Raw genomic sequence first — 25,552 nt, forward strand, 5'->3', positions numbered from 1 at the left:
TTTGTCCTCAGAGGTATGGTATATGAAACAATGAGACAGATTAAGAAGGAACTTCCACATGTCTGTACGGCACAGCTTCTAACATTCAATACAGTTTGACATTAGTTTCTTAATACAGACAGCAGGGTTTACCAAAGCTTGTTCAGCATTTTGCTACTTCCGCTTTTTCAGCTGCAATTAATCAGCTACTTAAATTTGAGAGAAGCAAGACTTTAATGAAGAATGCTACAAGTTATGGACAATAATTAGTTCTCATTTTAAAAAAAGATTACAGAAAACACTTTACTGAAATTCTTTTTTTGCTAAAAAGACAGTCTTTAAGGATCTGAGAGACAGCAAGCACAACACAGTACAAAAGGAGAAGGGAATGTTGAATTCCAGTGCAAGACACTAACACAGCACAATTAGGGAACCAGGCGGAAGCAACCATTTCACAAAGAATGGAATTAGGCATTTATACTTAATCAGGATTCTTTTAAGCTTTAAAAGTCCAGCATAAAGAAGGGAATTGGGAAGAGTGGATGGGGCCAGGGGCTAAGCTTATCTACAATCACCATTTTACCAAAAAACACACTGGTTCCACCACATGAGAAGCAGAGGTTACACCTGCCTACGGAGGCCAGCAAATAGAGCAAAATGCCAAGGCAGTCACGTTTCTAGGTGTCGACGTCACAATCGGCTGAACAATGTTTAAAGGGACTCTGACTCCATCAGGACTGGTTTCTCATCAACCTGGGCTCACGACAGCTGAAGTTCCTTTGCATTTGCATCAGAAGGCCAAAGCTTTACCTGGAAGAAGTTCACTCCAAATAATGCTCATGTTGCTGGTTTTAACAGGTACACGGAGTCAAAAGTGGCTCCTAATAGACTCCACCATTTCCTAGGAGAAGGTTCTACTGATTACCAGGGATTTAAATTCAAGCAAACCACTAAAGAAGGGAAATACTAATGGTATTCTGGCACTGTACAAGCTATGTGCCTGTCATCTCTGCCAAGGACATGGGGTGGACTTGGCTTTGTTTCTCAGCTCCATGATCTCCAACTGTGATGAAGTGGAACCGGGACCTCCCCCACATGAGAGGAGGATGCCCAAAATTCTCATCCCAGCCCAGCTTTTGAAAGAAACAGCAGACTACCAGGGGCTATTATTAGGAACCATGCTCCTGTGAATTCTGTGGAAATGAAAGCCTGTTTCAGTTCATGCCAAGTCTTTTCATGGTCCGCCAGCGATCCTTAATCATCACAGCTGTTCGGTTAACAAATGGGTAGTTTTTAGAAATGGCAGCCCAGTTTCCTTCTCCATACTTCTGCACTCCAGCCTTGACCCACTCGCTTTCCTCTACAGTCCACTTCTGCAAGAAAAAAAGAGAGAAGCAAAGGATTTATCACCACCTGTTCTCTCCACTTATATTTTCATATAGTGAAGAGGTCTAGGAAAATAATCTGAACCCAAAGGAAGGATTTATATTCTTAAAACATGATACAGATTATAAGTTAACACCATGGATTTGAACATTTACTAATTTTCAGTGTCTTACTGTTTTGTTCTCAACTAATAATCATTTCTGCATTCAGAACTTTAAACATGTATTCATGTTTGGGAAATGTGTCAGCATTCTGACCTAGATTTTTCTTCCAGAGGGTAACTATTACTTAGTTTGGATTATCTGGAAATTACAAATAAAATTTTTTACCAGGTGCATGGGTAGTCTATGCCTGTGAAATGTGGGTACTTATTTTACCTCTGTTCTACCCCTACAACCAGAAAAGATTAGAAAAGACAGTTTAAAAAATTACCTGCTTTTTTGTTGTATTGGTTGCATTCTCTTCATCTGGTGCTGCTGGAAAACATTAGAAGCAGACTCATGTCAGTGCTCACCTTTCTCAGCACAACCCACAAGAAAAAGACAGAGAACATCCCCAAAGGGAAAACTTGATTCAGATTTTACAGACTTTGAGAGCATAAAGGATAATTTGTTTTTGTCCTTTGCTTGCAAGATACCAATCATTTCAGTCCATGAGAATCTGTACAAAGCAAATACTTCACAAACAGGCATTCAGTAAATGTTGATCAGGATTTCAGGCTCTTTAGTAAAACCAATATAATTTTCTAAACTTAATTTTTTGTGTATATACATACACCTATATATGAGTGTATGTGTGTGTGTGTATATATAATTTCTGTTAACTCCTTGTTAACCATGGCTTTGAAATAACCCAGTTTTATTGTTTTTTAATTTCCAAAATACTAGATGTAAGTAAAATTTGGCTCAATTCCTCAAACAAAAGGAATGGGGTAATAATTATTGCTTCCCACTCCAACAGACCATGTGAGATCTATTCAGATTCTACCTTTTCATCATTATGGATATAGGTCAGGCTTCATAAAACAAGGTCCAAGATAATTTTTTAAAGGACCAGAGGGCTACAGGAGGGTATACAAGTGTAATGAACATGCCATCTCAGGCCAACAAGAGCCAGTTAAAAAGCTGGCAAAGTTGCATAAACGTGGAACCTGCTGCAGTGTCTGCCTTAGCAGACATCACTGTCCCAGGAATGCTTCCTAAAGAATGAGGGAGGGTGACACAGGAGAAGGGGTACTTATAGGAGCAGATTATTTATTTTTAAATTATGAAGTATTTCCTACTATATATAGTAGAAGATTTCTGAAACTGACAAATCTGGACTGCATCAGAAGTGGATGTTTTCTAGAACTTTTATATCCTGTTTTAAACATATTTAATGCCACTTTATTCATCGTTATTTCTCCCATCTTCTGTATAACCTTGATTTTGCCAACTATGTTTTTGCCAACAAAAGGTAATTCTTAAGGACAAAACCTTTGAGACTGGCAAAAGATTACTGGTTGCTGCTGTGTTACAAAAGTCTTCAGCATCTGCAAGACTAAGGTTTAGCATGTAGATATTTTCATTAGAGTGCAAAGTATGTGGTGGGGGGGATCCTAATGCAAATGCAATGAAGCTTAGTATTCATTAAGGGAAAGTAACATTTCTCATCTTGGAAAAAAAACATTTACTATACAGAAACTGGTAAGAGACCATTTAGTTAAATAAGAAATGTAGGGAATGACCACTTCTACCTTTTCTAATTAAAATACTTTGGGAAGAATATCAACTACCATTAAATACAGGATTTATTAAACCAAACCAAGAATTTTCTTTAACTGTTAAGTGTTGCTTTGATAGTCTCCATTGTTTAATGGAAAAAGACATAAAACTGATTCCTCATGAATCACAATGTGGAACTTTTAAACTTTTTTCTATTTTGGAGACAAGCAGTTTCTGGAACATTGATGTGACAGTAGCATGCATCTATACTTAAGCAAGTGTCGAGGGGAGAAACCAGTGAGAATCTTCTGGCTTACCCTGAACTTGAAACAGTTCGTCCTCTTCCACCCAAGTCTCTTTTTCTTCAACCCCATTAGAACTGTTCCACTTGCCTTTGGGTACTCTGAGGGAAGATCAATGAGAGGACAAAGTGTAAAACAAAGTCACCCCAAACTCAGCACTGAATACATCACCATCCCCTTTCACCAACCTGTTCATTTTCCTAGGGCTTTTTGTTTAGTTGGTTTGGACTCAAAAGGATTTCAGCATTATTCTAACCTAGAAGCTGCAAATTCCTTCCCCTCTGTCATAGAGATGCTTTGTTCCTATCTTTGGAGTGTTCTCTTTTTCCTCCCCATTCCTCAAGCCCAAGCCCATGGTCCAGTACCTTTAACCAGTATCACACTAGCCTCTTAATTGGAATCTCTCTCCTCCAACCCCTTCTCCTTCCAAACCCACCTGAACAGTCATCCTAAACTTACAGATCCCTCCTCTATTCAGTGATGGCTTCTCACTGTGTAAACAGGTAAGACTAAATGCCCATAGAGGGGAGCCAAGATCATCCAGTCTGGCCCATCAATTTCTCATCAGTTCCTCCTCTCCCCACCAACTACTCCTGCCACACCACCCACACACCCACACAAACAGGACGGCCTCACCCTCCTTCCTCCTATGAGCTCTGCTTTCCTGCCTCTCTATTTACTGTTCTCTCTGCTTGGGGTTCCCTTCCCTGCCAAGTGAAGTCTTTCAAGGCCGTCATTCTCAATGAAGACTGCCCGACACACACAAATCCCCTGCTCCTCTGCTTCCACTGTATTACACCATTTCACGACATACCCGTAACCATAAGCACCTTGACATAAGAGGCCATTATCCTCATCTGTCTACCCCAAACACCTTGCACTGTAACACATACCCTAACAGAAGCTGGAGAGAGATTAAGCTAACAAGTGGATTATCAAAGAGCCATAAAGGAATTATACTATCAAAGATTAACAATAGTAAGCAAACAAGAACCCTCCCTGTAACATGAAATTTTTAGTACCTAGGTGCAACCAAAAACAGTTCCAAAACTAAAAAATAATCCAAGATGCTAAATAAATGAAAATTATATTCAGTCTTACCAAACATAGCACAAATCCTTCCTCAGAATTATAACATCCTTTACAAAACAAACATGGAAAGTAGCTGAACTAAGTTTTGAAGAATTTATATAGATCAAAATCACCTGAAAAACCTGACAAGAGTACAAACTGCTGTCTTCTTCCCCACTATGAAATTTTGTTGCAAATCCTGTCAGTATTTTTCAAATGAGTAATGAAAACAATTTGCTTAATAAATGCATATACTTGAAAAAAAATTTCGTAAGTTTTCTATACAGTTACTTAACTGACTGAGACAAATAGTGGACTCTTTTGTTTTTAAATTAGGTCATAACCTCCAAAAGGATATTTCTAAGAATAACTGATTTGAGACAAAGTAAAAATTATATGAGGTTTACCCATTTCAGGATGTTAGCTAAATAAAAGTCAGGATCAGAGTTTAACTTTTTCATCAATTTATCCAAGTCCTGGGATAAAACTGGTTTTTACCTCTGGGTCCGTCATTTTCACCTAAGTGGCTGGTCACTCTTCCTGTAGACTGTCTTTGCAGATCACTTTGGTAACTTTCTGCGCCTCCTCTGAACTCAGCATTTATTACATGTATAAACGTTTCAGTATTTCCTAACTTCTCATGTTGTAGAAGGGGCTCAGACCTGGTTCTCATCTTGACTGCTAGCTGGCTGTGCAGACTCCTGGCTCACTGCGCTCCTAAGTGGTGAAGTTAGAACAACTTAATGGTCTTAGAGGGGTTGGCAGACCACAGCCCTTGAACTAAGAATGGTTTTTATATTTTTCAAAGGGTGGTAAAAAAACAAAACAGAACATACAACAGAGACACAAGTGGCCCACAAAGGCTAAATTGTTTCCTTTCCTACCCTTTTATAGAAGTTTTGCTGGTGGCCCCTTAAATTCCAAGAACCAAGAACCATGAGGGATACGAAAGCCTAGTAGTTGTGGCCCCATCAAGGTGACAGACCCTAAGCCTGCCTTCTCTGCTTCTGATTCCCCTGGCCCAGCTTCCCCTGGGTCCTGACTGCTCACCAGGCAGCAGGCTCCACCACCCTCCTCTCCTTTCCCTCAGTGTCAGTACAGAAGCTGTCAGTGATGTCTGCTCAGGCTTTCAGATTAGGTGTATTAGGTTTATCTGGGGCACAGTAAGCAAAGCAGATTGGAGCACTCCCCGTGCCTTCTCATTCCATAGTCAGGAGCCCAACACTGCAGGTAATTGATGTGAAGCCCTGCTTGAGAACCTCTGCCTGATAGAATGTAATAGGAGCTCAAAATCTGGCCCATCTACCTTCCAGACCTTTCTCCCTTCATCCTCTCTGTGCACTGTATTCTCCTGCCATACAGACTGCACGACAGTTTCCAGAGCATACCAGGCTTTCTTGAGCTGTAAGAGGTTCCCACTGCCCAGAACCCCACACCTCCCAATATGCTGGATGACTTCCTACTCATTCTCCAAGGCTAGCCCCTCTGCAAGGTTGCCCCACCCACAACTCTGCTGCCCAGGTCAGCTCTTCTTCCCTGCAGCTCCCAGGGCACCTCACATAAGCTTCTTCTAGAACCAGAGTCAGGGAATCCCTTTTTTCTGTAAAACGCATATAGTGTCTTAATCCTTGCAGGCCTTACTGTCTTTGTTGCAACTACTCAACTCAAGGTAGCAGCCACAGACAATACATAATTCGTAAGTGTGGCTGTTCCAATAAAACTTTATTTACAAAAACAAGCAACAGGTGGACTTAGCCAAGAGGCCATAATTTGCCAACCTCTGCTTTAGAGTACCCATCATACCTCATACCTTTGACACATCCTTCCATTTATAAAGCCAGTGTAATCATACTCTTTCCAGTTTCCTCATCTATTCATGGGAGCAACACCTATACTTCATAGAATTGCTGTGAGAGGCTGAGATCAGGTATCAAATGAGAATAATTGTGTTATTCAGCTTGCCCAGACAATGACTGACTCACTTCCAAATGCAGATAGTGGTATATAGTGCAGATCTGTGCCCGAGTATAAATCACTTATCAGATGCCACACCCCACAGACTACCTAGCACAAGCATGCTGGGGTGTAGGTCCCCAAACAACTACAACAGAGTGCACAAGCAGAGATGGCAATGACCTCGGGAGATCAGTGAGGTGATCCCTTATAGCAGGGTGACCAGGGGAAATTTAGGGAGACGAGGCAGCTTGGTGTACATGGGTTTTTGTGTCAAGACTGACTAGGATTTAAAAATCCCAAAGCCCAGTTTTGCCACTTTTTAGCTGTATGACTTCAGGTAAGTTAGTAATGTTTCTGAACCTTCCTCACCTATAAAATGGAGCTAATAAATCACTCAGAGTGAGGAGTGTAGATATTAAGATAATAATTGAAAGTGCTTGGCCCACAGAAAATATTTAGTTAACATCAGTTTCTCTTCCCTTTGAAAGACAGATGGGATTCTGACAGGCGATGGTGAAGGAATGAAGGTCCACACGTGGGGAATGAGAGGCGGCAAGAAGAGCACAGTGACAGAAAGAGGGCTAAGAGAGCAAGCAGACCAGTCAGGCTAAAGGAAGGCTCCACGAGCGGGCACAAAGGTAGCAAGACTGGAAGCCAGCTTGGGGTCATGAAGTGGAGCGAAATGAAAGCACTCTAACCACTGCCCCACAGAGCCTAGCAGAATGTGAGAGATTAGTATTTACTGAATTTGCCAAGTTTCAAATGTCCATTGAATGTGCAAAACTATAAATATTCATAAATCTCTTTTAAGGATCAGAGTATAATGTGGCCCAATTCAAACAAACTTCTTGTAAGAAGACTACTATTTAGTAGTCAAGGCACTCAGCAGTTCGCTAAAAATGGAAGCAGTGGTGAGGAGGAGGCTCTGACACCCTTCCACTCCCACCTAGTGCAATGCCTGGAAGCCCAGCACAGGCCTCCCGAACTGGCAGAATGGCTACGGCGTCCCTCCCCACCCTGAGTCACACTCTAGCAGTCTGAGCAAGCCTTGGTGGTGAATAACGTAGCTGAAAGTTACTTCATTCATGGAAGCAATACCAGGCCTAACCAGGACCACCAACCAGCCCCCAAACTTCTACAAAGAAGGTCTTCATACTTGGGATTCTTCTCCCCAGGGAGGGGTTGGTTGAGGACAGTGGGCTTGGATGGTGATGCCGGTGTGACCTCCTGGGAAGAGTCGAGGCCTGGGCTCGGCTCAGTACTCTGGCTGTCCTCCTCCAAAACCAGTCTGCTTATTGTCATGCGCTTGGTCTTGGGCTGCAGTTCAGAGCCACCCTCACCCTCAGCGGGGGCAGAACTTTCGTTGTCATCTTTTCTTGTTCTCTTGTTTTTGAGGGCTGGTGATGGCGGGCACACTTTATTAGGAAAGACCATATCCTTCTGGTCCAGTTTTGAGAAGGCTGCCTCAGAATCTTGTGCACTGGACAGAGTCTTGAAAGCTGCTTTCAGAGTCCTAATCCCAATGGTGGTTGGTGTGCTCTGTAGCTGCCTACAAACAATGCAAACACAGAGAAATCAGTTTGACCACTGCTGAGGCCCATCTAAGCAGCCACAACTTTTTCAAACTGTGAAGCTTCAAATTATAGACTCAGGTTGAGAACTCTTCATTTAAAAAAAGAGAAAGTGCGTGATACAGCTTTTATTTATAAGAACTTCCATTTATAAGTGTTAAGCAGAGGTTTTAAATATGATATGTAAATTGAATTATGGAGCTTAAACTTCAAGAGAACCTAAAAGGAACCAGGGCCAATGATAATGGAGACCTCTTCAGCGGATGTGCTAATTCATTACTCTGCATGTACTAAAGCAATGCTTTCCTTTAATGCAAGAGCTCTGCAGAATGTCTAACAGGTACAAGTCCATCTGGATGACCAACTGATAATCCAGCAATCTCACCTTCAAATGTAAACTCTTCTTCCAGCTGTCCCAGTCCAACCCTCATGTAAGACTAGGTCTCAATTCCACCCTCTCTCTCCTACAATACACTTATAAGTGGGATCTTGAGAATTCTCAGTGAGAAGCATGCCAGTCTTGGAACAATGAGAAACTGCCTTTTCAAAATAAAGTTCATTGAGCACTTGGAAGAACTCCTGTAAAGTTTTAAGTAAACACTCTAAAGAGAAGGCAAACTGGCAGCCTGCATGCCAATCCTGGCTGGCAGATGTGTCTTGTTTAACCTTTTTTTTTTTTCCCCTTAATTGGACTAACCACCAACATTCAAAAACTTCAGTTCAAATTTTTATGTGAGAAATCTCAAAAAATATTTTTTGGACATCTCACATAAAATTTGAACTGAAGCCTGGACCGTGAACACAGCAACAATCACACAAAGCTGGGTCCCAGTCCTGTGCTCTCAACTGTATTATCCTGGGCCCACTTTGCTCCTTTACATCTCCTACAGGGCCCTCAAAGAGATCTCTGCTTTGTTAACTGGTCTCGGGGATCTGATTCACAAGTCTGAACACTGTATTAAGAGATATATCAACAGGGAAGTACTGAGGCAAAGACAGAGAAACAGAAGGAAAGAGCCTTTGAGGAATAAATACAGTCAGGAACTTCTGCCAAAGACCTAAAATCCTGTTTTCAATATTCCCCTTTTCCCAGGGTGTGCTCTGTGAAACCCACAGTGCCTTCCCTGAGTAACCCAGTAACATGTTAGGAGGTCAAATCACCAGGAAGAACTGACTGACTCTGCTCTAAGATGATGACTATGCTTCCAACTACCTCTGTGTTTCATCCCAACATCACAAAAGTGCATCTCTCTTACCTGGCAGGTTCTCTGAGTGGCTTTTCCACAGGCTCTGGTGCTGGCTGAGGTTGTGGTTCTTTCACTGTGGCTGAGGTGGAGGACTCAGATTTCAAAGCCTTTTTGGCCATCTGAGAAAGGAAAAATACCATCAAGAAGAGGAAGTCACAGAATTTCATTAACTCTCTGCTTCTTTTACCATGAACATATTCAATACGCAAGCACATTTCACTTACAAACCCAATTTAGGCATAGACTATAGGAGGACATAAAAAGGGAGAGAACTTAAAGAATTGTCTCAGATTTCTTTCTTTTTTCCTTCCCCACACAATGGCTCATAGTTTTCTATACTAAAGGAGAACTCAATCTGAGTGGTGCTAAAAGGATCTTGATGTTGCAAGAATTCCAGACAGTTATTTTGGACAACAAATTAAGTGATTTTACTTTGTGTCTCCTCTTCTATCCTTTCTAATCTAGTTTCTGAATTCCCACATAGAGCTTTGGGGTCACATGCAAAAGCCAGACTTTTGGTTTTCTTTGACACTTAGGATGACCAGTGTTTCCAAGCCCCACCGTGAGGAGGTAGGGCTCTGCGTCATCCAGGTGACTCTCCAGGAAGCGCAGCATCTTCTGCTGGAAGGTCTCATAGGAGAAGTTCTGGATCACAGGGTGGGCCAGGTTCTTTTCACGGATAATGTTTAGGAGGTCATTTCTCAGCTTCTACACAAAGGACCAATAGTTGAAATGTGAGAAAGGAAAACTCCAGTAAAGATTCAGTGATGATGAGTTAAGATAGCACTATCAGAACTTCCTCAGTACCATCAATGAATAGCACTGGGGGAAAAGGAAGCCTACCAGTGTAGAACAGGTCAAAAATTACTGACCAGTCACAGTTGGTTACTATGTAGCTATACAAAAGGGGGGGGCGGGGGGGGGAGATGAAGAACTTAGGATCTAAAGTATTTTTCTACTTTTACATATAAAGATTTTTAAACTTTCAAAAAGAAAACCGAAACAGGTGAAAAGCTCCATATGTACTAATATAAAAAGATCTCCAAGATACATTAAGTGAAAATAGCAATTTAATGGTCAAGTCAAGTGTGTAGAATATGCTCACATATGTATACTGGAAGAACAGGGAAGACTGGATATATGTGTATGTCTGTACATACACACATGCACACTTATTTGCCTGCATATGCACAGAATCTCTTAAGGAGAAAAAAGCATTGGTTGCCTCTAAGGAGAGGAATGAGATAGCCAAGTCAGAGATGACAGAATTTTCACTAAGCTATTTTGTTGTATTTATAAATGTTGTATTATATACATATATTAGCTTTTCAAAAATAAAATTTATATTTATATATAAAAAAAAGAGCAAGGTACCAGCAGAGTTTTTGACACCAGAAAACAGAGGCATTGAGTCCTCAGTAAGGCAGATTCTCAAGTCTGCAGGATCAGCATTTATATAAATAAATTCAGATGTGTTAGTACCGGTGCTGAGCACTAGAGTTTTGTCACACACCTGGCAGAAATGGGCAAGTTAATGATTTCTGTAAGTTTTTCACATTTTTGAAAAGCCATTCTAACAGTAAATTAGCCTAGATATAAAAGACATGTTCAAGGTACTGAATATTAATATTCCTGACAGAGAACCCTTTCCCTGTTTCCCCACAAAAAGCAATGAGCTGGATATAGGTAATGGAAGCAAAAGTATATCAAATTTACCTGAGTTGTAGGGTCCTTGGACATATGTTTTTTCAAAATTTTTGAAGCCTTTTCAAATTCTTTGTTTTTGATACAAATAATGACTGCCTAAAAAAGGGGGAAAATTTTTAACTGTTGTAATAATGAAAGATATAATCAGAATATCAAATATCAAAATAAGCTCCACTGAAAAGTAAAAGTGAGTCTTATATACCCAAGAACTTTTTCACGTTCTATCAAATTCCTGTTTAAAAACTAACAATTATTGTTCAACCATATGAACAACCATACACTCTCCTTCAGCATGTAAGGTACTAGATTTTCAATATTCACTTCAGTTCAGTCGCTCAGTCGTGTCCGACTCTTTGCAACCCCATGGACCACAGCACGCCAGGCCTCCCTGTCCATCACCAACTCCTGGAGTTTACCCAGACTCATGTCCATCGAGTCAGTGATGCCATCCAGTCATCTCATCCTCTGTCGTCCCCTTCTCCTCTTGCCCTCAATCTTTCCTAGCATCGGGGTCTTTTCAAATGAGTCAGCTCTTCACATCAGGTGGCCAAAGTACTGAAGTTTCAGCTTCAACATCTGTCCTTCCAATGAACACTCAGGACTGATCTCCGTTATGATGGACTGGTTGGACCTCCTTGCAGTCCAAGGAACTCTCAAGAGTCTTCTCCAACAGCACAGTTCAAAAGCATCAATTCTTCAGTGCTCAGCTTTCTTTATAGTCAAATTCTCACATCCATACATAACTACTGGAAAAACCATAGCCTTGACTAGACGGACCTTTATTGGCAAAGTAATGTTTCTGCTTTTTAATATGTTATTGAGGTTGGTCATAACTTTTCTTCCAAGGAGTAAGCGTCTTTTAATTTCATGGCTGCAATCACCATCTGCAGTGATTTTGGAGCCCAAAAAAATAAAGTCAGCCACTGTTTGCACTGTTTCCCTATCTATTGCCATAAAGTGATGGGACCAGATGCCATGAGCTTATTTTCTGAATGTTGAGCTTTAAACCAACTTTTTCACTCTCCTCTTTCACTTTCATCAAGAGGCTTTTTAGTTCCTCTGCACTTTCTGCCATAAGAGTGCTGTTGTCTGCATATCTGAGGCTATTGATATTTCTCCCGGCAATCTTAATTCCAGCTTGTGCTTCATCCAGCTCAGCATTTCTCATGATGTACTCTGCATATAAGTTAAATAAGCAGGGTGACAACATACAGCCTTGATGTACTCCTTTCCTGATATGGAACCAGTCTGTTGTTCCATATCCAGTTCTAACTGTTGCTTCCTGACCTGCATACAGATTTCTCAAGGGGCAAGTCAGGTGGTTTGGTATTCCCATCTCTTTCAGAATTTTCCACAGTTTATTGTGATCCACAGAGTCAAAGGCTTTGGCATAGTCAATAAAGCAGAAATAGATGTTTTTCTGGAACTCTCTTGCTTTTTCAATGATCCAGCGAATGTTGGCAATTTGATCTCTGGTTCCTCTGCCTTTTCTAAAACCAGCTTGAACATCTGGAAGTTCACGGTTCACGTATTGCTGAAGCCTGGCTTGGAGAATTTTGAGCATTACTTTACTAGTGTGTGAGATGAGTGCAATTGTGCGGTAGTTTGAGCATTCTTTGGCATTGCCTTTCTTTGGGATTGGAATGAAAACTGACCTTTTCCAGTCCTATGGCCACTGCCGAGTTTTCCAAATTTGCTGGCATATTGAGTGCAGCACTTTCACAGCATCATCTTTTAGGATTTGAACTAGCTCAACTGGAATTCCATCACCTCCACTAATTCAATATTACATTGGAATAAAAAAAAAAAAGCTGATACAGCAGAATATGATCTACTGGATTACAGACCATTTACTCAATCTGAATAGGGCCTCCTATGGAAAGGCAAAATGGACAGGAGTCATTCCAGGCCCCCGGAACAGTTGGTTTTGTTTTTTTGGTATGCACAAGCTTTGATGTAATGGGGGAATGAGAGGAGGATATACTGGGGGGCGGAGATGGGGGGAGGGACTTGCTGATCAGAGTTCCACTAGTGGAACTCAGGCCAGTTCAGTAGAACTAGCACAGCCTCCCATACTATAAACCCCAGGGGGCTAACTCCACAAGCAGCAAAGAAAACAGGACAAAATTCTACATAGGATGAGAAGGTCTCCTCAGCCACAGAGAAAAAGGAGAGTCCTTCAGTCAAGAAACCTATGTTCTATGTTCCTAGAGCACACACACAGAGGGCAAATAACAGTGACTGAAAATTAAAAAGGATATTTAAAAACTTATGTGCACATTTTATTTTATTTTTTTGATGAGGAAAGCCATGAAAAAATCTGTACCACCTGGAGTTATCTAATAGGATAAAGTAGCGAATTTAAATCCAGTGTCAAAGAAACATACCTCACACACACAAAAACGGAAGGAAAATGGTCCACAGATATTTTCAGTTCTTCACAGGGAAGAGTTTAAGGAGATACATACAGACCAAGGGAAGGGAATTCAGAAAATACAAATTTCTGGTGCTTCTGTCCTCAACAGGCTGAGCACAACCATACAGGGCAAAGGAAACTGGTGTCACACACTTCTGAATAGCAGTTACAACACTAAGTTCTGGTTGCCAGCGGGGGGGATGAAGTAAGTCTTTTCGTTTTAATCAGATCATCATATTCACTTTTACATCATTATCAGCAGAAAAACTATACTAAGACTATACTTACTTTTTTGAAGAATACAAAGGTTTTACCTTTTATAAATCATTTAGGTCCTATTATGTTTTAACTCTTTTTGGGCATACTGTTCTAAATACGTGTCAACTCCTGCTGCACAACAGTGATGCCAAAGAGCCAATGATCTGATAAACCTCCCTTGTGCTGCACTCTGCTGCCACCTCTTTCCCGCCCCTAAGCCTTCATCTTTTCACCGTTTCATCTCTTCAGAATGTCATATAAATGGCATCATATAAATGGAGTCACTCAGCTTAATTTTTAAAGGATATAACCTTGAGTCTGGCTTCTTCCCCTTAGTGTAGTGCCCTTGAGACCTGTGTCTTTCCCTTAGTATAATAATGCTCTTGAGATGCCTTTCTGCATCCCCATCAGCAATGTATGAAGATTCCAGTTGCTCCATATTCACACTCACACTTACTAGTGTTAGAGGAGTTTTAAAGTTTAGCCATTCTAATAGGTATGTGCCAGAATTTCCCCACTGACTAAATGGTGAACCTCTTTTCATGTTATTTGCCAACAGTATATTCTCTTTAGTTGTTTTATTTGGGGTGTTTGTTTTCTTGTTCATTTTGAGAGGTCTTTAGATATCTTGGATACAAATTCTTTGTCAGATATGTGATTTGCAAATATTTTCTCCCACTCCATAGCTTGTCTTTTCATTCTCTGAACAGTGTTTTTCTCAAGTTTTAATTTTGATGTCTACTTCATGCTCTTGTGGAGCATGCTTTTACTGTCATATCTAGAAGCTTTTTGCCTTAAGTCCAGGACATAGTTTTTTGGGGTTTTTTTCCCCCATGTTTTCTTCTAACAGTTTTATTGCTTTATATTTAGATTATGATCCACTTTAAATCGACTTTTGTATGAGTTTTAGGTCAAGGTTCATTTATTTTTGCATATGGACATCCAGTTGTTTTAATTCCATTCATTGAAGACTATCCTTTTTCCACTGAAATACCTTCACATTAAAAATATATATATATTTATTTGGCTGCATCAGGTCTTAGCTGTGGCATGCAGGATCTTTCAGTTGCAGAATGTGGGATCCAGTTCCCCGACCAGGGATCGAACTCAGGCCCCCTGCACTGCGAGCGCAGAGTCCCAGCCACTGGACCACCAGGGAAGTTCACCTTCACATTTTTTTGTTAAAAATTGATGAGCCATGTTTGTATGGGTCTCTTTCTGGACTCTATCTTCTGTTCCACTCATCTGTCTATAGTCATGAACATTGTAGCTTTATAGTAATTCTTAAAATCGGGTGCAAGTCCTCCAGCTTTGTTCTTCTTTTACAGAACTGTCTTGTTTAGTGGGTTTTTTTACCTTACCATATGTCTTCTAGAATCAGTCTGTATCTAACAGAAAATCCTGCGGAGGCTGTGATTAGAAGTATAGTAAATCCATAGATCTGTTGGAGAGAATTGACATCTTAACTATATTAAGTCTTCTAATCCACAAACAGGGTATTTCTTTCCATTTACTAGTTTGTGATTTCTTCATTAGCATTTTGTAATTTTTCCACATACAGATCCTACATTTTTTTAAAAATTTATTTGTTTTTGGCTGGCTGGGTCTTCGTTGCTGTGCATGGGCTTTCTTTAGCTGTAGTAAGTGGGGACCACTCTCTGGTTGCAGTGTTCAGGCTTCTCCTTGCGGTGGCTTCTCCGGTTGCACAGCATGGGCTCTAGGGCCCACAGGCTTCAGCAGTTGTGGCACATGGGTTTAGTTGGCAGGCAGCATGTGGGATCTTCCTGGACCCAGATCAAACCATGTCTCCTGCATTGGCAGGCAGATTCTTAACCAGTGAACACAAGGGAAGTCCCACCTACATATTTTATTATTAGATTTATACCTAAGTATTTTTCTCTTCTTCTTTGGAAGTATTATAAATGATACTGTTTTGATCATTTCATTTCACTGCTAGCATTTCACTGATTTTGTGTGTTGATCTTATATACTGCAGTCTGGCTAAACTATTTATTATATAGCTTTTTGATATATTCCATGGAATTTTCTATATGGATAGCCATGTGACCTGAAAAAAGGGACAGTTTTATTCCTTCTTTTCCAATCTGTTATTTTTCTTGACTTAACTGCAGTGGCTAGGTCTTCTAGTATGATGTAGAATTTAAGTGAGAACAGACAGCTTTCCCTCATTTTGGATCTTAGGGTCAAAGCATTCCGTTCTTCACCATTAACTATGATGTTCCCTGTAGGTTTTTTGTAGATGTCTTTTGTCAGGTTGAGTAAGTTTCCTTCTATTCCTAGTTTTGTCTGTGTTTTTACCATGAACTAACGTTGAATCTTGTCAAACGCTTTTTCTGCTTCAATTGATATGATCATATGATTCTTTCTTTGGACTAGCAGGGTAAAGTACATTCACTGATTTTCAAATATTGAACCAGCCTTGCATTCCTGGGCTTTAGTTTCCCCATTCTGCCACATACTAACTGTATCTGCATCCAGGACTAAGCATCAGAGTAGACAAAAAAAAAAAAAGTGGAATCATTTCAAGTTCTGGGAATCACAGCTCCACTGCTGAAGAAAAAAAGTTCTCTTCCTTTGGTTTGAGGTGCCTGCTCTCCTGCCGCTGTAATCATTACTCTGTCACTGCTGCCACCAGTGAAATACTGCCTGGGTGCTAGGATAGAGAGGGAGGGAAAAAGGAAGAAAAAAGCCCCCTGAGATTTCTTCCACCCTCTCTGACCCTTAGCCGATCCCCTTTCCCGCCCTTCAGACCAGAGAGAGCCTCTCTTGGCGTTATTTCTGTTCACACCTGGAGTGTACTTCCAGTTTCAGAATCCTTCAAGTCCAGGCCTGGTGATACTAGAAAGGGGAAAAATGGTCATCTACCCATCAGCAGTTTGGTAGACCTTCATACTCTGGTCTTCTCCATTTGCTTACTGCCCTTTACATTTCTGTGTTCTCAGATAGCTGCTCCATTCATTCTGTCCAAGATTTATACTTGCATTAAGAAAGACAGAAGAGTATGCTTGTCTATCTTTCCTAGAACTGGAATACAGGCCCAACTATGTTTAATTTGTGAAACAAGAAAGGAAATGTGAATGCTTTCAAAATCTAAATTGAAAGCCTACCTCCAAAGTTTGTACTATGAGCTTTTAAAAAAGCTATGCATTAATTTGATTCCCGATAAGTTTTTGTTTGTTGTTGTTTTTTCTTTTTTTAGGAGATGAAACTTTGCTTTTTGAAAACTTGGAAGTTTTCAAAGATAAGGATAATTTCTGCTCTTATGTATCTGTTAAGGTTCTTATCATCAACAGCAATGGTCTCTGGCTAACTTAAACTAAAGCAAAATTCCAAGCAGAGATTTTCAATATAGCTGAGCTAGGTTTATGTTGGAGGAAATGCCAGAAAGGACCTAAGAAGAGAAAGCCAAACTCACAGAAGTGAAGAAAGGCTAAAGAAGCAAACTTGGAAAGAAACCTGGATGTTAAGGAAGTACAAATGCTCAAAAACCCTTGGCAAAGCTTTCTGTTTCAAGAAATTTAAATTTTAAGACAGTGTGAGATGCACCAGTCCCTCAAATGGGGTAAGTTCCCCCCCAAAGAAAATCAAGGTGCTATTACCAAAGGTGCACAGCAAAAGCAACACACAAATGCTTCCCCAAGGACATGCCATATATGTTATTCTCCCGTGTTCACAAAAACCTGAGGCCTCTCTCTTTTAGTTATAAAAAGAAAACCAACATAGTCTCAATACCATTATCAGCTTACAGAAGCAGTTCTCAAACTTCTGGTCTCAGGATTCTTTATACTGTTCACTGTTAATGAGGACTCCAAAGAACTTTTGTTTACATGGGTTATATCCACTGATATTTACTGTTATTAGAAATATAAAACATAAAAATTCAAGATATTTATTCACTGAAAAATAACAATAAACTTATTACAGGTTAATATAAATGACATCTTTATGACAACTACTTATTTTCTAAGACAAAAGTTTAATGAGAAGGGTGGCATTGTTTTACATTTTTGCAAATCTCCTTAATATCTGGCTTAATAGAAGAAAGATGGTATTCTGCTTCTATATTCATTCTGTTGTGATATGTTGTTTTGGTTGAAGGATATTAAAAAATTACAGCCTCACACAAAGTTGAAAAAGGGAGGATTATTTTAAGAACTCTTTTAGAAAATCTGGATATTCTTCTTTGACTCTGCACCAAACTTTGGCAAGTGAACTTTTTATCATTATCATTATTATTATATTATCATTATCATTATTATATTAAAATGTCATAGTCTAGCTTGCACTTTTAATGGATCTGTTACCCTTGAATGATTCTGCAATACAATTGATCATTTGGAAAATATTGGTTTACTGAGCTATGATCTTCCACATGTTTGATACATTCATTAAAAATCTTTTCAAAATTACAGTTATTAATATTACTATCATATCAGAATTAAGTATTGGAAAGATACCCAGCACATGAATGTAGGTTTTCCAAAATTCTAATTTTCACCTGAACAGCTTGAATTTTATCTCTGGCAACACATGCTACCAACTGTTTTCATTGACATGACAAGTTCACTCTGCTCTCTTAAGAAAATGACTACCAGATTACCACATCCAAAAAACCAAAATTTGTCAATTATTTCAAATAAAAACGGTGTTCCATTACAAAAGCAGCTAGGTCAGCATGCAGCCCAATCACACAAGTACTTTTCCTGAAGAAAACCATCATGTTTTGGTATGCAATAGAAATGCTACAGGAAAATTTCTTATTTTGTCAGATGAAATACTGAAAAAACATTTTGTTCAAGGCTTAATAAAATTGTAATTTTTACTGCTTCATCAAAGACATTAACTGAAACTGGCTTTTTTTTTTTAAACTGTAAGCATGTGCCAATGAAGAATACAATGACTACTAATACATTTTATTATTGCTTTGGTCATGCTATGACACCAGAAATTTTACCCATCACTGCTTTTGCATCATCAATGTAAATGTCAGTAATGTCAGTGCACTGAAAACCTCAATTAACATTTTGGCATTATTATGAAGATAGTTTTGAACCCTGAAAGGTTCCCAAAGACCTGCAAAGATCCCCGGGCCGCACATGGAGAAGTTCAAACTGAACAAATAACTTATTTGGTAAACTTTAAAAAATAAATTTAATAAACTTTAAGATAAATTGCTGTGATACTTTACAAAGCTTAAAAATGCAACAAAAAGCGTCACTGAGCCTAGGCATTCCAAGATATTTTCCTAAAGATGACCATTAACAGATTCTATGACAAAATAAGAAATTTAAAAAATAAATAAATCGAAGAGACAAGTGATACAATATCATTTAATAACTTGGATATTACTATGGTAGCCAGCCTCTAAGATGGCTCCCAGTGATCCCCATCTCCTGCATAGTCCCATTCCATATACTAATCCAGTTGGTCAGGTCTATGTGAACAAGAGCATATGGCAGAAGTGGTAAGTCACTTCTGAGATTAGTTTATAAAAGACTACAGCTTTCTCTTCTCTTTGATCACTACTGCTCTAGGGGCAGCAAGCTACTGTGCTCTTAAGTAATCCTAAGGAGAGACAAGGACCTGAAGTCTTCGAGCCAACAGCCAGCCAGAAAGTATGTCCTGCAAACAACCAGCCAGTGGAGTCAGCACAGAAGCAGACTCATCAGCCCCGGAAAACTCCGATAACTGCAGCCGTAGCAGACAGCTTGACTATGATCTCACGAGAGACCTCCAGTTAGAAACACAGCTAAATCACTACCAGATTCCTGACCCTTGGAAACTGAGAGACAGTATTTATTTTTTTAAGCTGCTAAAGTTTTGGCTTACTTTGTTACACAGCAGTAAACAGTAATATAATAACAAGAGATCTGGCACCTGGTGGAAAATGAAAAAGCAGAAGGGAGTCAACATAAGAAAATGGTTGACTGTTTTAAGGGAATCTAGATTTTGCTAACAAATTTTTCCTAATGAAGTGTCCAAACAAGAGATCTATGAACTTTAATAAAAAACATGCAGCTGAAGATGAAAGCCAACAGGCTCTTCTAGAAGACAGAACTATAACCCTTGGGTTCTGGAAGAGTTGCATTTCTGAATTAGCTGGCCACTTAAGAGTAGTTACATGAATTACCCTGAACTGGCACCATTTCTTCCCATTCAAAAGATCCTTAAGCTATTTTCCAAGTAGGCATGGATTTCTCCTCCTTTGCTAATGTCTTTTCTGGCATTTTATCTCCGACACAAACCTGACTCACGGGTACTAAAAATCTATTCTTGTAATCATTCCTCCTTGGAATGAGAATTTTCTCAGCATTCCTTGCAAGACCAAAAGTAGATCCTGCCCCAAGGTCCTTAACTGAATAAATAAAATATCGGCATCCCACACAGTTTTTTTAACTGTTTTTTTTGTTTGTTTTTTTTTTAAACAGGGTGTCTGAGTACCCAGCACACAGTCAAGGGACCAAAAGTCTTCTTTGCTAAGCAAGGTTTTATTTCCTACCTCTCTACTCTTGAGATCTCATCCTTTTAGGAGGTGCTCTTATCTTTTCTTACCAATTTCCTTACTTTCACCACTAAGACAGTGCTGAGCTATTGTTGTTCAGTCCCCATCTCTGCATCTGCTTCCACACCCCCAGCCTTGGTTATTGGAGAAGAAAAAGATTTTTCTGACTGGTTTCCATGGCCACTTCAATGTTTTAAATATAGATAAGTTCCACTACTCAAAGCTACCTGAACCATGACATAGTTCCAGTCCCAAATTCCTAGACACTCTACAAGCTTTTTTCTTGTCAAGAACGCTCCCTGCGCCAGCCTCCTACCATTACTATTTCTCTAACTGGCTGATTATCTCAGCATCTCTGATTCTGTCTGCTCAAAGGGAATGTTCCCTAAGCCTCTCAGTAATTGCATGAAAGAGCACAACGCGGTCCCACATTTTCCAAGGCACCAGCTCTTCTCCTTGGTCTGTAATAAACAAGGGTGACCAAATCCTAGGCCAGTTACTTTTAGCACTTTCTACATGCTGCTCTGAATGGTACAACCTCCAAAATGTCATTCTTCAATGCCAACTCACTTCCTGTGTACTGTGGCCCCTCCTGTCAGGGCCACAAGGAAGACCATCAAAAATCACAAAAGCTGAGCATGTGCCTCAACAGTCCTTTCCAAGACTGGGCTAGGAAGAAGGGTCACCTGATGAAGTAACACCTATGTGTGTGAGTTAATGTGTTTTGAGTGTGCTCACTTGCTCTCTCTCCATCCCTGTCTGTCCTCCACCCCACACAGGAAATATAAGCACTGATTCCTCAAACAACTCTGATCTTTGTTAAAAGAAAAAAGAAATTAAAAATAGAGCCTTACAGCCTCCTTGACCAGTTTCCTACTGGATTCGATCACTGCCTCTGTCAGTGTAAATTCCGTTTTAATCATCTCCAGCACATTGATAGCGGATTCCAGTGGTGTGAGCTCAGCTTCCATATCAAAGGAACAGTCTAGGACAAAAAGCACAGTTTTCACTTTAACCTATTTTCTAAACAGCAGAAGAATTATGTCTCTCTCTATATGTGTATATATATAAGAAAACATGCAAATATAGTAAGAATTGTATTTAATTTGTTGATATACTGGCTACAGGCTTACAAACATGTTAAGGGTCCAAATTCAAATCCTTTAATTTCAAGCGACCTTCAGTAATTTTCAGGACAGGTAAAAAATTGTTTTTTTAACACATGCATATGCATCTTAAATGTCAGAATCAGATACAAACAGTCAGAAACTATAGATCATTTTGCTAAACAGCTGTCAAGATCAATTTAGGAAAAGAAAAAAAAAAATGTGCTCATCTACTATGGAGGAAAAATGTCCATCTTCACCTAATTCAATCTAGATAGCAAAAAGTTGGGGCGAGCAAGAAACAGGTGGGAGGAAATAAACACAGAAAAGCAGCCAAGAGAATACTAAGTGGAGAAAAGTAGAGCCAGAGAATAAACTCGTCCTAGAAGGAAAAAGACCACTGTGACTGAAACATAATAGCCCACCTTAACCCTGAATCCTTCAGTCGAGGATGTAAGTTTGAAAACAATGTAACCCTAAATAAGTAAGCTAAGAGAAGAACATAAAAAAATTGCCATACCTAAATTTTCCCCTTCTTCAATGCGCGACAGACACTGCATAACCCGCAGCAGCCGAGACACGGTATGCTCCTTCCCCAAGGGCCTGACAAGCAAAGCTGGGAAAGAAGACATCATAGACTCGGCGACCCCCAGCCGCGACACGTGGGGGCGGGGGAGTGCACAGATCCCCTTCCCAGGGGCCCCCAGCCTCCTTCCCCAGGGCCGGCCCTCACCCTGCATGATGTCCCGGATCTGCCTGAAGTCCCCGTACCGGCTACCCCGAAAGGCCCGCAGCGCCTCGTGGAAGTAGAACTTGAGCACCCAGCGGTTGACCGCCTCCTCCAGCCGCGCCTCCCCCGCGCCGCGTTCCGCGGCGCCCCCAAGCCCGGGCGCGTGGCGCCCCCGCCGAGCCCGCCCGCCGCTACGGGACGCCCGCCTGCCTGCCGCCCGCCCGCTGCTGTCGCTGCTCCCGCCTCCTCCCGCCATCGCGTCTGATCGCCGCGCGCCCTCCCCGCCCTCCCTGCCGGGACGCTTCCTCGACTGTGACGCCGCTGGGTCACGCACGACGCCCGGGCCGGAAGCGGAGCCCGCCGTCCCGGCTCCCGCGGCCATGATACGGACGGCGTTCCGAGCCGCCCGCGGGCTTCTGGGAGGAAAAGAACCGGAGGCTCCCAGCCTCCCTCTCGGACCCCGTAGATCCCAGTGTGCTGGCCGCAATGCCTGCTGGGACTTGAAGTCTACGTTGCCAAGACGGCTACACTAACCACGGTTTGAGGTGGTCAAGTCCGGAATTACGGAACCTTAGAGACGCGGAGCTGTGTGTAAACTGTTGAAAAATAACGTGCATCTTATTAAGCATTTTAAAAATCGTGAAATGTAATGTGCAGGGAGGAAACTTTATTCTAAAGTTTACGTTTTAACAAGTAAAGCAAAAGGCCAGTGTTAACCCAGCAGGGGGTCAAGAAATAGAATATGGTCTGCACCCCAGAAATCTCTAAGCATGTAAGACATATAATCTTTAAAAATTTTTTTCTTTTTAAAATTTTTCTGTTTAAATTTTTTTTCTTTTTAAATTTTTTTCCAAGACATCATTTTTTAAAATCACAAAAGTAGCACATTTAGAACAATTAGAAAAAATAAAAGGTGAAAGTTTAAATCAGCTGTTAATATTAACATTATCCCACATGAAAAGAGAAGTTGACATTTAGGTTTATAGCTTTCCAATGTCTTGTATACCTATTTCGCTGTGTTTGTATGTATGTGTGTGTGTGCGTATATACAAAATTGAGATTATACTATGCATATTTTATATAACCTTCAATTTGCATCCAACATGTAATGAACATCTTTGCATGTCATTGTTTTTTTTTTTTCCTATGGTATCTTTAGCAGCTACATAACATTTTACCGATGAACCAAAGTCTCATTTATCTAAACAACTACTGTAAGGGGGCTTACCTGGTGGTTCAGATGGTAAAGAATCTGCTTGCAATGCCTGAGAAATCCCATGGACAGAGGAGCCTGGCAGGCTACAGTCCCCGGGGTCACAAAGAATCCGACACAACTGAGAGACTATCACTTTCACCATCATAAGTTACTCAGTTTATTTCAAAATTTTGTAATTCTAGACTATCTCAGTATTAGAAAAATCCTTTTAAATTGCACAAATTCATAATTATTTCTTTAGGGTAATTTCCTTAAAGTAGAATTATTGAGTCAAAGAATATACAGTAGAACACTGATCAGAATTTCACTCATCACTCTTCCCTTTTACTTTTGAACATGATGCAGACTTCTTAAAATGACTTTTAAAGCCTAAAGAAGTAGCCTATTTGCCAACTTCATTTTGGGCTTGTGTTGTGTGTGTGTGTGTGTGTGTGTTTTGTGTGTGTGTGTGTACGTGTGTGTGTGTACGTGTGTGTGTTGTGTGTGTGTGTTGTGTCTTGTGTGTGTGTCTTGTGTGTGTGTGTTGTGTCTTGTGTGTGTGTCTTGTGTGTGTGTGTGGTGTGTGTGTGTGTGTGGTGTGTGTGTGTGTGGTGTGTGTGTGTGTGGTGTGTGTGTGTGTGTGGTGTGTGTGTGTGTACGTGTGTGTGTTGTGTGTGTGTTGTGTGTGTGTGGTGTGTGTTGTGTGTGTGTCGTGTGTGTGTGTACGTGTGTGTGTTTGTGTGTGTGTGGTGTGTGTGTGTGGTGTGTGTGTGTGTGTACGTGTGTGTGTGTGTGTGTACAACTGCTGTCATTTCCTTTTCACCTACTACTCCGTTTGCTCAGAGCCTTCGCCTGGGCTTCCCTGTGGCTCACTGAAGAATCTGCCTGCAATGCGGGAAACCTGAGTTTGATTCCTGGGTTGGGAAGATCCCCTGGAGAAGGGAAAGGCTACCGACTCTAGTATTCTGGCCTGGAGAATTCTGTGGACTGTGGATAGTCCATGGGGTTGCAAAGAGTCAGACATGACTGAGCGACTTTGATTTCACTTGTCCATTCCAGCCTTAGTAAATCCTTCCTGTCCTTCAAGTGTCACTTAAAAGACATTTCACCCCTTCTTGGTTTTCTGGGTTAGGTTAAATCCCGTTTGTGCTGTGTCCTGAGCACCCCATACTTCCCCCTTCCTGAACTACGCTCTCCGCAGTTAGCTCATCTGCAGGCTGGCACTCTGTCTTCTTGTTTAGCGTGCATCCAAGAGCCTAGCCCAGGGCCTGCCACGTAAGGTTGGGTAGAATTGAGCAGGAACATGAGTAAGGCTTTTGATGCATGTTGGAAAACTGTACCACCAGTGTGTTATTTTTACTGAAATTTAATTCTGTATCCACCAGGAAACTATATTTACTCAAACAGGGACATTCTTGTAACTGCCTCCCATTTCTTAAATATTTGTGTTATGATTTTCTAGCTACAGAGCCGCTGACTGCATAATCTTATGACTTTACAGGATACATACCCTGAGTTATTTTCTCCTATCCTTGTAGACAGGCCTGGAGAGGTCCATCTCTCCTTTTCCAAATCTTTTCTTGTCCAACCCCAGTTCCAAATCCACTGCCAGCTTGGGGTTACACGAGCTGGGTTCCTGAACCTTACTTACTTCTTTGCATTTCTGTGTTGGGTTTGCCACGTTGACCTTGGAGAGCCTTCTTCATTGCATATATCACTATCTTCCACATCTACCATATCTTCCACAGGCAGGAGAGTTAGTGAATAGGGGGCATTTGCAAAGGACTAGGTGGGCTGTGGGTGTAGGTAGCAAGTGAGGACATAGGATGTGAGCCACCTATAGGTGTCTCTGATGCGCTTGGAATTCATCGCACATCATCGGGACTAAATCGAGAAATCCAAGTTCTGGTGGGTGCATGTGCCCTTTCTCTGGGAGGCCCAGTAACTAGTCTGGCTTCAAACGTTTTTCTACTAACGCCACTGGACCAGAATCAGCAGAGATCTATTTTGGGGCCACTAAAGGAGAACTCAGGAAGGCAAGTGGCAGCATCACTGAGGACGTGACATGACATGCTGGATCCTTGAATGAATTAGACTTGGACCTTAAACTGTTCAGTATCCTGGTCTGACAAAATCTCCTTATGGTGAACATTCCAGAATAGGGGAAGAGGCCTCTCATTCTGTCAGATCTTTGGTGACTGTGGCTGCTTTGTGATCCCAGCCTGCCTGCTTTATTTATTTATTTTTGGCTGAGTTGGGTCTTCATTGCTGCGCGGGCTTTCTCTGGTTGCAACAAGTGGGGGCTACTTTCTGGTTGCAGTACACAGGCTTCTTATTACGGTGGCTTCTCTTGTAATGGAACTCAGGCTCTAGGTGCGCGGGCTTCCGTAGTTTCAGCTCAT

General features: G+C 40.9%; 2 protein-coding genes across 5 annotated transcripts in view; one reads left to right on the top strand and one right to left on the bottom strand.

Annotated features, from left to right (window-relative positions):
* NIP7 (nucleolar pre-rRNA processing protein NIP7) overlaps window positions 1-20,962 on the top strand; it is a 31,683-nt gene extending 10,721 nt beyond the window's left edge. The window contains exon 6 of one of the 2 annotated variants that reach the window (XR_009692377.1): window positions 172-244. Coding sequence is in view for 1 of the 2 variants with exons in the window: in XM_061138837.1 (XP_060994820.1) it covers window positions 19,152-19,358 (207 nt within the window). In the remaining variant the exon portion in view is untranslated. Of the gene's footprint in view, window positions 1-171; window positions 245-19,151 lie in introns of those variants that run through there. The other variant, XM_061138837.1, reaches the window with a different exon arrangement.
* On the bottom strand, window positions 195-22,352 carry TERF2 (telomeric repeat binding factor 2). 3 transcript variants are annotated; one of them, XM_061138832.1, is made up of 10 exons: window positions 21,959-22,352; window positions 21,746-21,841; window positions 20,974-21,104; window positions 10,932-11,018; window positions 9,777-9,923; window positions 9,225-9,334; window positions 7,554-7,946; window positions 3,386-3,471; window positions 1,798-1,838; window positions 195-1,352 (listed from the first exon to the last, which is right to left on the bottom strand). In XM_061138832.1, exons 1-10 carry the CDS (start codon window positions 22,335-22,337, stop codon window positions 1,194-1,196), a joined length of 1,629 nt encoding a protein of 542 aa, XP_060994815.1. In that variant the 5' UTR covers window positions 22,338-22,352; the 3' UTR covers window positions 195-1,193. The 3 variants fall into 3 exon arrangements, 2 of the variants coding, with proteins under 2 accessions (XP_060994815.1, XP_060994814.1); XM_061138831.1 differs by having other exon boundaries at window positions 1,798-1,841; XR_009692376.1 differs by lacking the exon at window positions 195-1,352 and adding an exon at window positions 4,940-5,158 and having other exon boundaries at window positions 1,798-1,841.
* Between the last annotated feature and the right edge of the window lie 3,200 nt (window positions 22,353-25,552).

This window comes from Dama dama, chromosome 4, assembly GCF_033118175.1.
Source record: "Dama dama isolate Ldn47 chromosome 4, ASM3311817v1, whole genome shotgun sequence".
NCBI lineage: Eukaryota > Metazoa > Chordata > Mammalia > Artiodactyla > Cervidae > Dama > Dama dama.